This window comes from Phaethon aethereus (genome assembly GCF_964289735.1).
Source record: "Phaethon aethereus genome assembly, chromosome: 12".
Taxonomy (NCBI): Eukaryota; Metazoa; Chordata; class Aves; order Phaethontiformes; family Phaethontidae; genus Phaethon; species Phaethon aethereus.
Window position 1 is genome coordinate 8,828,194 of NC_138588.1, and position 12,695 is coordinate 8,840,888.

The 12,695-nt window shown below is 46.0% G+C and overlaps 1 protein-coding gene across 1 annotated transcript in view; it reads left to right on the plus strand.

The window, feature by feature from the left end:
* Positions 1-9,232: 9,232 nt before the first annotated feature.
* The window catches only part of ACAN (aggrecan), a gene marked incomplete at its 5' end in the record, with an annotated part of 29,059 nt that continues 25,596 nt past the window's right edge, over positions 9,233-12,695 (plus strand). Inside the window, 4 exons of the mRNA XM_082005056.1 lie at positions 9,233-9,302; positions 9,854-10,225; positions 11,557-11,731; positions 12,283-12,410. Coding sequence (XP_081861182.1) covers positions 9,233-9,302; positions 9,854-10,225; positions 11,557-11,731; positions 12,283-12,410 — 745 coding nt within the window. The remainder of the gene's footprint in view (positions 9,303-9,853; positions 10,226-11,556; positions 11,732-12,282; positions 12,411-12,695) is intronic.

Genomic DNA, 12,695 nt, shown 5'->3' on the forward strand with positions numbered 1-12,695 from the left:
AAGGAGGTTTTTCCAGGTCCCTCAGTCTTGCCTTTCTCCTGCTCTATACTAGGCTTAGGTAGCTTGGATCCTAGGTGCACAGAAACAACAGCTTTCGATTTCCCAGTGGGTTTTACAGTGAGCTGGTGCATTTGAATGGAGAAAGCTGTCGCTTGAAGGACTCATTCTTCACTTCCTTGGATCATGGCCCAAGCTGTCATTTTCACACCTGACATCCAGGGAGGATCTGGTTTCTCTTCTTTTTTGTTTTGGTGGGTTTCCTTCCTGTGTCTAGGGGAGCTTTGCTCATGGCTGACAGCAGCTCCAGAAAACAAGTGTAGATTGTTTCTTTCTTTCCCTGGGATATAATCGTTTCTCTGCCTCTTGCAACCAAAGAAGAAGGGTGATGTGTGATTGTCATTCCCAAGAGACAGCATATCCAGGAGGAAAGAGATTTCCACGTTCCATTGCTGCTTTGTAGATTAAATTCTTCTCTGCAAGCAAAGGGATACATCCCAATTACATCCAACTGTTGTGCATAAAAAATAGGGTATAAGGGGACTTTATGAAGTGCATAATCACCCTCCCATCTCTAAAAGTTAGATGTCTAACAGTGCTCCAGGGTCCCTTACTAGCCAAGAGAGAAATAGCTGAACCACTCTTTACAGGTTCTCAACTGAGACATCTATTTCATAGGGAGATGAATTGATCTTTAGAAGCTTCTTTTTCTCCCCTTGGAGTAGAGAGGATTTTGAGTGTGAGCTTCAGCTAGTCTCAAAGGCTCATTGTTCCCTTGAATTTAGAGGCTCTAGGGGCTGTTTGAATGCGGCTCTTGCTTTCCACATTGAGCAGACACTCAGAGCCATGGCAGCTCAGGACTTGGTGCTGATCCCACACCTTGCATGAAAGGCTCCAGCTGTCATCTGCTCGCCATAATGGATATTTTGCAACTTCTCTGTCCATGGAGGGTAGGAAAATTGCTGGTGTATGTGTTGCCAGTGACAGACAGTTCTGGTTTTCATGCAAGAGAGCTAGTTTTGGGGTGACCAGCAGTATGAGTTTCTGCTGTTCTGGAGCCTGTGTTTAGCTTGCTTCTAATCTCTCAGGGGGGAAAAAAGAAAAAGGAAAAGAAGAAAAAAAAGAAAAAGGAAAAGAAGAAAAAAAAGAAGGGAGAAGTGCTTCTGAAGTTAATGGAGATGTAATGTAAATCAGGGCAGAATGAGAGACTTTCTGTGGTAGACACCAGGAAAGAGATGAATGCCTATAAAGCTTTTTGTGTTCAGTAAGACGTTTGTTCCAGACCATATGTCTGAGCTTGGATCACAAACTGAACCTAGCATATGACTGTTTAGGTTTTGCTAAGATTTCTTGTGGCGTCTTGCTTATTGAAAGCATGTCCATATATCCTTTGGTATTTTGGCTTTTCCTGTATTGTACATACAATATAATTAGCTAAACAGTCAAATTATAACAGACTGCAACTCATTTATTGAAAGAAAAATCATGAAGACACTGAAAATGGAATAGCATAGAACCAAAATTACAGGTCCAGGCAACTTTGGGTCTTTGTGGAGGAGGACAGAGAGGAGCTCTGGACCACAGGTTCTGGCTGAGGGGCACGCTGATGCCGTGACCAGGGTGTATTAGCAGAGCTGTGTCTGACTGTGTTGATGCCTGTAGTAGCAAGGGGTGCTTGAGGATAGGAGCCAGATGAGGCTTGAGGTGAAACCTGACATTATTCCTAGTCTTCAACAGGCGTTCTCTGTTTTGCGCCTTATGCACTAAGAACGCCTCAGTGCCGTCAGTTTGCCAACTCCTGTGGCAATCCAGGCAGCCAATGCTGCAAGACTGTCAGCGTGTGGAGGACTACATCCCTCGATGACAAAATATCTGAGCAGTTACTGCCATGTGTCTTTCTGATTGGGGAAAAAAGGACTTTGTTGTTCCAGGGATGGTTTCAGACACAGAGCAGGCAGGAGCAGCATCCAAGCTGCTCTGTACATAAAGACCTTACTCTCAGAATGGTTTGGAAGCCAGACAGAATGGAATATTTCTCCTATTTTCTTTACAGCTGAAAAAACATGAAAAATCACAGGAGTGCATTTATTGCCATATTTCAGTTCCAAAGTTTGCCTTATTTAAAAAAAGAAGAAGAAGAAATAAAACTGGGTTTGCCCACTCCCCTCACTTTTTTCCCCCCCTTCCTTCCCTCCCATTTCCTGGACCAGACTGAGGTTTTCAACAGAAAAGCTCTCAGTCCTGCACAGAGACTGTGAACATGCAGAGGGACAATAAAGTGTTTGTTCGTAGAGATCATAGAGGAAGGGTCTGTAGTTTCACGTGATGGAGAAACCACCATTTGATGCTGAAGCCTACAAGGACATGGGACATGCTGTCCAAACAGACATGAGAACCTTCCTGATGTCTCTGCTGGGTGATGGTGTCTCCTCAGACCTCATCAAACCCTTGGTCCCCAGTGCTAGTGCCTGAAAATAATAGTGTTGAAATAAGGCTGGATGGAGGTGACCTAGAGAAACTCAGGTCTGTTCCCTGATGGGGAGTATTCAGAGGATGGAAAACCAGTTGAAGAAAGAGAATCCAAGGCTAAATGAGTAGTGCTGGTTTTGACTCTTGTTCAGGAGCTTCTTTATATCCACAATTTTAAAGGAAATATTGTCTTTGGAAATACCTTTATGCCCAGGCATATCTTCTAGGTAATGAGTGGCATTTTATTAGCTGCCAGAAACAATACATAAGTGTATTAAAGGTCTTCCAAAATTGAGAAAAAAGGAAGCTTACGATGACCCACCCGCCTCCATCCAAAAAAAAAGGATAACACCTGGATTAAGGGTGATGAAAATAAATTTAATTGCAACAAGGGTAATTAAAATGGTCTGGAACAAGCAAAGACCACAGGAGAAACTGCAGATGGGAGTCAATTAAAATAGACTAGAACAGAAAATACTTTCCAGCAAGCAAACAAGTTAGACTGTGCTGCAAATGGGCCATCTAGCTATTTCCACTGTACAGTCTTACTGTGTAGGCACTTTGTTGGACTTTCACTGTAGTGACTTCTCCTTTTCTTGCTCCCTCCAGATTCTTCAGTCCTCTGAAAACTTGGGGACAGGGTTGGAAGAGCAATGGACTAAACCTGTCTGCACATATGTACACACTTCCCTTCACACACATATAGATTCTCAAATAAACATATTTATATGCAGCCAATTTAGGACAGTCTGCACGCAACCTGATACAGAAGCACGGCCTTAGGCAAAAAGTAAAGTGGCAATAAACTTCAGTGAAAGGGACACTTGTTCTCTGGGGTGGAGAGCTCCTGACCCTACCAGCGTTTCCCAACTGTCTTTTTTGGAAAGGCAAGAGCTTTTCCTGAATTCTTCCTGGCCCAGGCTGAATTGGAGAAGGTCTTGTTTCTGTCTAGGTCACTGGTTAGAGAAGGTAGGACTTTTGTGGCAGTTTGGTTGGATTTTTGTTCCTCCAGACTGCTTGGTACTCCGCACCAAGGGACAGTTATTCTGATGCAGAGGCATAGCCATGACCTTGTGTAACTTATCCTACCTCCTCCTTTCTTCTCAGCACAAAAGCCGCCTGCTCCAGCCATTCTCACAGCAAGCCCAAATGGAGTTTTACAAGAAAGTAGTCTGCAGGGCTGGAAGGTGTTTTTGTAGCATGGACCTTGCAGAAAGCATAGCGCGACCATTGCTGCTTGTATGTACAGCTCTGTGCTGCAAGAATTAGTCCCTCCCAGTGCTTCCCACTAGAGCCTGGACAATCCTCTCTTAGTAGTCACCCTAGGAGGAGCTCCACCAAAGTGTCTGCAGAACATCTCTTCAACATGACTTATTCTACTAGAAGATGAAGGTCCTGCAACTGAATTGGAGTTTGTCAGCAGTGACCTGATGGCTTCTATGGGTTCAGTAGCTCACCTTTTTCTAGTAGCCAGGCTACCTCGATTGTTTTCAAAAAAGTAGTCAAATTAAGTTATCTTCAGAAGTCTATGTTATTTATGACATATATGTTAGGGATATTGAGTGTACCCCAAACATGTTGGGGTCCCCATCTCTACTTAGCCATTCAGTCATAGCTGGGAGACATTAGTAAGATGCTGAGCAGGGGTCGTTCCTGACACTGCTTAGCCTGCTCCAGGCTTTTCTCTGCCTTTGCTCAGTCATGCAGCTCAGGCTCTTCCTTATCCCTGAATATGTCTCCTCTGTGCCGGATCCTGTCTCAGCAAGCACACACTGCTCCAGGTCAGTTCTCCCATGCACTGAACTGTACCTTCATGCTCCTGGGCACAGCTCATCTAATCTGGATTCACACCTTGGTAGAGACAACATCCACACTTGAGCTAATCACCCTCCTCTTCTCTGACAGTCAGTGGAGAGGGGTTATCAGTTTTTAGGTATGTGCTATAAGATCTGGTTTAGATGTTGCTTTAGAATGACAGAAACGACTTCCCCAGTTCCCTTGGCTAGACAGACCAGGTCTCCATCATCTATGCTATCCATGTTTGCTCAGACAGACAGCTGTCTACTTCCTTCCTTCCAGAACTGCTCCTTCAAGCAGCTGTTTGCTCATTATCGTGTGCTTAGATATCCCACTAGAGACAATGTGGAGTGGAAGTATTGCAGCATGGAACTGTTGCTGTAACAATGGGATGTTAATCAAAGGCATTCCCAGCATAGTGAATCCCAACAAGAGCTGTGTGCAGACTCAGGGTTGGATCTCTTTGGTGTGCTTAAGTGGAATGAAAAATGGAGATCAACATTGCAAACAGCACCCTGAGGAGTAGGTTGGGTTTCTTACTGGCAGGGAGTCAACTCTTTCACAGAATACACCCAAAACATTGTTATTGTGATTTGTTTAACCACTGCTCACAAGAAAAAGCTGTTGCCTCTGAGCTTCTGTGGGATAGGAGGAGGTTGGACTTTTTTCTCCAAGACTAAACCAAACTGCAAAGATACTGCTGGACTCAGCTGTTATCATATGAGGCTATTTTAGCTTGTGAAAGATCAACATAAATCTTGAATAAGACTAGGAGTACATGGGCTCATCTTAACTTTTGGGACACAGTGAATTTCCTCTATTTAGGGCATTATGTTTTGTGATGACTAACTGATGCACAGATGAACCTGCTCTCCTCCTACCCATTGCCAGTGTACGCAGAAATAACGGCTGTGTGGGACTCAGAACAATACCAGTTTGCTGTAGACATGAACTCTGAAAGTCTTTTCAGTCAGCCAGCTCCCAGTTTATTTAAACATCTCTGATTCCATGTTCTAGGATGTTTCTAGTCAATCCAGGTCTGAAGCCGCCTGCCTCTCTTGGATGAGTTTATCGTATGACACTCAGGGCTATTCAGCTTACTTGTACTCTGGCAAAATGCAGAGCCTGCTGAAAGATACCTGATTTAAGGAGCCTGGAGAAGTAAGAACTTTTATTTAATACTTGAGCAGGTATCATGACTAAAGACTTAGTTACTAATGGCTAGGAGAGTGTCCTTTACCTGAATCCCCTCAAAGTGCCTTCTGCCCTGGAGGCCCAGGTCCCAGGACTCACATGATCTTTGCCTTTGTATTTCTCCTTTTACCCAGCGGATGAGAAAGGAGGACATCCACTGGAATGGATGGTTTGGGATGGTGCTAGTAGAAATAATCTGAGCCTACCCACCACCTCAGTTCATTCCAGGGAGACAGTCCTCAGTCGATGTTGGGCTGGTCCATAGTGAAAGCAGCGACTTACTCTAGGAAGGCTCTGCGTGCACAGTCCCACAGTTATTTGTTCTTGTAGGAAGCATTCCTCTAACTAAACAAGAATATGCTTCAGACAGTGGACTTCAGTTTCCCTCCAAACCTTAAAGATATGCCAAAACGTAGAGTCTGTGTCTGCTTCAGGTTTTCTGCAGTGCTTCATGTGTTAGCAGTGACTGGTCGATAACCTGGAGGCGTTCCCCAAACCACAGGTTAAGCCCGTATCCTTCTCCTCCACTGGCAGCTCGCCCCCGAGCCCCTTCCTCCCTGCCCGACACGGAGCTGGGAGATGCCTCCCCTGTGCAGGCATGGCTGGCTGAGATTGAGCGGGGAAGGGGGTTAATTTTACAGGATGTCTTTTTTGCCTTAGATCCTCCAAGGCAGGTAAAAATTGTGTGTGATATTCATAAACATGATTCTTTGTACTGCCTAGAGCCAGGCAAGATGAATAACACAAGAGCAGAGATCGAGACAGTGATACATTTGTATTCATGAATTTTAATGTCAGAAGGGACCATTCCGGGCGGATTGCCTGGGAATTCAGGCCCCACAAACTTCACCCTGTTACTTCCATACTGAGCCCACTAGCTTGTGTTTGCCTAAGCCACGTCTTCCAAGGAATCCTTCAAGTCTGGATTCAAAGCTACCAACGGATAGGAATGCCATTGCTTCCCTCGGTAGCAGCTCCAAGGACCCATCACCCCCTGTGTAAAATGTGGGCTTTCTTTCCCATTTGGGCTTACCTGGCGTGTGGCTCCCAGATATTAGTTCTGGTGACGACTTTCTGTTAGATTAAAGAGCCCTTTGGCACCAGCAGCTTCTGCGTGAAACAACATCTGTGCGCTGCTGTTAACTTCTCAGTCTTTTGTTTTTTCTTTTCTGTTACAGTAATTAGATTCAGACTTTTTAGCCTCCCCCATAAAGCATTTCCTCCAGCCCGCAGATCCTTGCTGGTGGGTATGTTCTGCAGCACCTTTTTCTGATGTCCTCACGCCTACCCGGAGGCGCGCGCAGCATTCCCGTTGCTTACCGCCGAGGCAGAGAGAGGTATCCCTGTTTGTTTTTATGGCAGAGAATGGCAGTAGCTCTCCTGAGTGACCGCTTTCTAGGACGCAACATCCCATTGTCAGGCATGTTCTGCGTCCCTTGTATAATTTTATATTTGATTCTATTAAAATACAGTCTATTTGGAAACGCATTGGATCTAATACTGACCCCTGTAGACACCCATCAGAAATATCTCCTTCAACATCAGTGTCCCTCAGATGGCTTCTTTTAGAGACCTGCCAAATAGGCTTCTGCTAAGCCATTTTAATGTATGTATTACTGCCATTACATATCTTCATATCATGGAACCCTGTAAAAGTCAAAGCTTATCAAAATCTAATTATATTATATTAATTACAGCCATGCAGGTAGCTTTATCAGACAAACTTAGAGTCATGCCAACTAATAAAATCACATTTGGAAGCACCTGTTTTATATAAAAGTGCCTCAAATAACATTAATATTGCGCGTATTCTTCAGTGCTTAATGAATTGAAGTCTGTATCAGATTTTCCATTATTTTGCCTGGAATTTATGTCAATCAAACTAGCGTGTTTATGTTTTATGAGGCTCATCGTTGTATATCTTGGCTGACTATTGGCACAGTGCTTCAGTATTCAGGACCTGTCTCAGTGCTCCAGCGCAGATTATAAATGAATATCAGTGGGCCAGCAATTTACTCAGCCAGCTCTTTAAGGACTCTTGGGTACAGCTGTTTAGCCAAGCTGATTTCAGACTGTTTATCTGTAGCAGATGGTGTTTCCAATTCTTCTTGCTTACTGATAAGCAGAGCACTTCATTGCCCACCACAGCCCACGCTATGGGCACATCCCCCTGCCACCCTTCAGGTACAGGCTGCCAAACACTTTGACCTCTTCTGCAGCATGGCAGTTGACTTGGTACTGGCCATCAGTAGAGGGAAATGGTGAAGTCAACTGTCATGCTGCAGAAGAGGATCATAATACATTGCTTATGCAGGTATCATTCCTAATGGGAGAGACGCCCAAACAGACTCACAACTCCAGTTTCCCCCTGAGGTTGGCACTTACCTGATATTTTATTCCCAAGCCCAGCAGAAATTGAGATATGTCCATTCGATCTTGTTCAGACCTACAGCTGCAAACTCAAGCCTCCATGCTTCTCTGCTGATGTGTTCCAGCCCTGTTCTGTCCCCTTTGCTGCCAGTATAGGTGTCTCTATTAACTAAAGATTTCACAAAGATAAGATTTTGTGATGTGTCAGGTTGAAGTGAATGAGTGCGTGGAGGTCAATTTTTTCATAAGTGAAAGGCTAATGCTGGACTGTACAGAATGAGGTTTATTTTTGGACTTCTCTTGTGCCAGTGAGGATATTTAATGGACTTTTCTGCAAGGTCAGTAGGTGTATACTCAGAATGTTCCCTGTCAGTTGAAGTCAGATGGGATCTTTCTAGAACATAGGAGTTAAACAGACAATATTTGGACAGGTGACCTCAAAGGAAACACCAGTGATTCAGTAGGTGTGGTCCTTCCTTCTGAGTCAGTGCTGAAATGTGATGCCAAATGATGCTGTGTTGCCAGAGGACATAATTTTTATTTGAAATATTAAAACCAACTTGAGCATTTGTGGCTCTTCAAAATCTCATTATATTATACTGGATGATGATCCAGTTAGGATTAATTTAGTTGGCCTCCCTGTATTGCTTCTGCCGTTCAATGTCAGGAGGATGTTCCTCTCCTTTCCTAAAGCTTTCAGAAGTAGCAGGTTGCTCTGACTAATTGAGAGGTCCCAGCAGGGTATTTTTAGGTGGAGTTAAGATGCCCAGAATTGTATCCTGTGGATTTCTTGTATCAGTTCAGGGTCCATTTGCAGTCAAGGCTAGGTATGCTGTCAGTGCAGGAGTATTGGACCAAAGCATTATAACCTTTGGCTTTTCACCATATAGAGGGCAGATTTCCCTTCAGAACATTTTAAGGTATACAAAACACATCCAATCACCTAGCCCAAGAGCCAGTGCTGGCTTGGATGGAGGATGCTGGTGAGGGGCAGTTCCTGTTCTGAGGCGAAAGCTTAGTGGATGTGATGGTCCCTCTTGAGTAAGTATATAATAAGTGTGAAGATCTGTTGGAAAATTGTCTTTCTGCTCCACAGGGAAGACTGAATCACAAGAGAGAGAATGGGAGAGCAATATAATGAGTGATCTATAATAACATTTCTGTCTGTTGTACATAGCAGAGCATCTTATTTATTTGTCTCACGGACTCATTTCCTGAAGCAAGAGGCACTTCGAGACAACGTCCTTCCCCAAGGATCAGCTTTCACTGCCAGTCATGTGTAGGAGGCTTAAGGGGTGGCCGAGAGCCTTGAGCTGCCCCACAGCAGCACCCGCAGCACTCCGCTCCCTGTGAACATGCAGCTCTCCTAAATCTTTTCCCCCGTGTTGTTTCTTGCAGGTAAACTATGACCACTTTACTATTAGTGTTTGTGTGTTTGCGAGTCATCACCGCTGCCGTCTCTGTGGAGCTCTCAGGTACGTGCCCCGGCGAGCAGGAAAGCGGGACTGAGCAAAGTGCTGCACTCTGGTCCCATCCCTGAGCGTGAGCAGCTGCCAGAAATAAGTGTACCCAAGATCTGCTCTGCATACACATAGGGTTCCTTTATTTGGATGGCTGCTGTGCCATAGCCTGTCCCTGTCCTTGTGCTTGGGGAGCCAGGGAGATAGCTCCAGGCAAAGGCAGATTTATGGGGAAACCAAGGGAATTTCAACATTCCCCTTTCTTAAACCCTATCAGGTGTGATTGCCTATCACAGGCAGCAGCTACACTGCAACAGAGCCCTTCATTCCCTTAATTCCTGCACCCAGCACTGGTCCAAATCCCAAGGGTAACCATGGTGCAAGGGTCATGGTTGTAACTTCCCTTTTGCAAGTTATTTTTGGCAAACTAGACCAAAAAGTTTATGTCTGAATATGTGGGTACAGGTTTACGAAGCATATAGAGGCATTGGAGCATATGGAAGCACTGGGTATTTTTGATTAAATGCATTATTGATGTAACCATTGCTTTGCTTGTGAACTGGCAGACAGTAGTGATGGCCTGGAAGTGAAGATACCTGAGCAGTCTCCCCTGCGTGTTGTCCTGGGAAGCTCCTTGAACATCCCCTGTTACTTCAACATCCCAGAGGAACAAGACACCAGTGCTCTGCTGACCCCGCGGATCAAATGGAGCAAACTCTCAAACGGGACCGAAGTCGTCTTGCTAGTGGCGACCGGTGGGAAAATCCGTCTCAACACCGAGTACAGGGAGGCGATCTCTTTGCCCAATTACCCCGCCATCCCCACCGATGCCACCTTAGAAATCAAGGCGCTGAGATCCAACCACACTGGGATTTATCGCTGTGAAGTGATGTACGGCATTGAGGACAGACAAGACACGATAGAGGTCCTAGTGAAAGGTGAGATCCTGCCCTTGCTCTTCCCTCTGAATATCTTGCTGCCTGGCCTAGGCAGAAGGGGAAAAGAAATATATGGGCAGAGGAGGTGGTACTGCTCTCCCCATAGGCATAAACTCTTTTGGTCAGGTCACAGATGAGGCCCTGGGCAGATGAGCAGAAGCCATGGGCCAGGCATTTACTTTAGCAGGCTAGGACCAGACTAAACAAACCAGTAAAATGAGTCATGGCAGAATGCATGGCAATAAAATGACCCTTCTGGCAGAAGGTGAGTTACAGAGACAGCAAGGTGACGTCCTTGGCGGGAGGTGGTACTGGATACGCTGGGCTACTGCTCGGAGGGGTGAAGCTGGATCAGGGCTGTTGTAAGACCTTTTATTTCTTCCAAACATTTTAGGAGATGGGATGCCCTCAGCCGGAGAATCGGTCTGTTCTGGAAAAACTTTCCCTGTAGTCTTATAAAGCCCATCCTAGTCATAGCTTTTATCCTAGTAATAAGTGGATGAAATAACAAAAATTAAGTTTTCAACAATCCTTTACCATGGTTTTTGCTTTCAGTGTAGGCCAGGGAGACAGCTTCTACTACAACAGTTAACCAGCAGGTCTCTGCTGGTAGCACACACTGGAGTGTATACCAGAGAGTGGCGGCTGGGACCCTCCCTCATTGCCTCCTGGCAAATTTTCCACTTAATGATCTGCTCATGCCAGCCCAGAGTGTACAGACAGACAGCCCTTGTAAAGATCCCTGTTCATCAAAAACTACAACTTGGATATGTTCACAGAAGATCTGGAAATTTCAAGTGGATTTACCTCTTGTTTCCTGGGTGTTTGTATGGTGGATGACAGTCTGCACCCTCGGTCCTGAGCAGGACCTTGAGGGGTTGCAGCTTTCAGATGTGCACAGCAGCACGGTCCCTGCTCTGCCCCACTGGCTGACTTCTGAACCATGCATTTAAACCACTGCACCATTTAAACCACTGTATCGGGAAAGTGTTGAGTCCTTCTCACGGTGATACAGCTCTGTGTGCTGGGAGGTGGGTTTCCTCCCAGTGTTCACACTACTGTTCAGGTACTGGCTTTTAATGCACCATGACACTGTTACAGCACCATGGTGGAGCTGTTACTGTCCTAGGTCACCAATGTGCTCCACAAAGTCCTGTGAAAGGAGCCCGTCAAGTCACCCTGGGCTTGAGATGCTCAAATACAGACAATTAGCATAAGTAGTTCGTTGTTTCTAGTGGACATGTAGTATCTGTTCTTTAAATCACTACGTTCTTTGGAAGGACTGGTTCCTCTCCAGCAGATGTGTGAGTGATGACCATCGTGTTTTCCAGGCATCGTATTCCACTATAGAGCAATCTCCACAAGGTACACCTTGAACTTCGAGAGAGCAAAGCAGGCTTGTACCCAGAACAGCGCTGTCATTGCTACCCCCGAGCAGCTGCAAGCTGCCTACGAGGACGGGTACGAGCAGTGCGATGCCGGCTGGCTGGCTGATCAGACTGTCAGGTAATGAACAGTGCCGGGGAAAGGAAAGCTACAGCAGGGTCGTCAGGGAAGGACTTCTGTAATGAAGCCACTGACTGAAAACGGTTGAAAAACAGTTGCTAAACAGTAACTGTTGCAATTGCTGGTGTGCAGCGGAAGGTGGTGGGTTGCAAGCCATTCTCGGCCGGGGGGAATCTATAGTAGGAAAGTAGAGTGACCACTGTCCTCCTCGCTGGTGGTGACAGCTGAGTGGACAATGGCTTAATCCTGATCCTTCATCCTTCATGAACAAAACAGATGCTATACCAAGACCCACAGGTGTGGCTCAACCGTACCAAGCTGTGGGTCCCCTGCTGGGGAGGCACCTTGGCCTGATGGCTTTGGCTGGTGCTCCCAGGGACCTGCTGTACTCAGGACCATCAGAGGGAGGGCAGGACAGCAGATCGTCCTTCCCCATAACCCAGGAAAAGTCACGAACGATCACACCACGCGGTGCTCTGCAGCTTCCTCCCAGCTTCGCTGCAGCTGCCAGGGTCCTGCCCCCCACTCCTTACACACCCTCTCTCCCCCAGGTACCCCATCCACTGGCCCCGGGAGCGCTGCTATGGCGACAAGGATGAATTTCCAGGAGTGAGGACCTATGGTGTCCGCGAGCCAGATGAAACCTATGATGTCTACTGCTATGCAGAGCAAATGCAAGGTGATTTGGGGCTTTTATTGCTACTAGATGCAGAAGCAGACAAAGCTGTGGTCATGCCTAGACTGGACAACAGTAAATACAGAGGCAAAGGGCCTAGGGGCAAGACAGGTTAAAGATGGAAAAGCACATACCTCAGCAAGGCCAGATGTTCTCTGCAGTCTCTTTGTTAGACCTTGGACCATTTTAATGTCAAATGACTAATGCAGTACAGAGGGTGGAGCCTGTCTAGCCTCCACCAGAGTCCATGCCATCCTGCGTGTCTCTGGTCATCCATTTGAGGGTGTG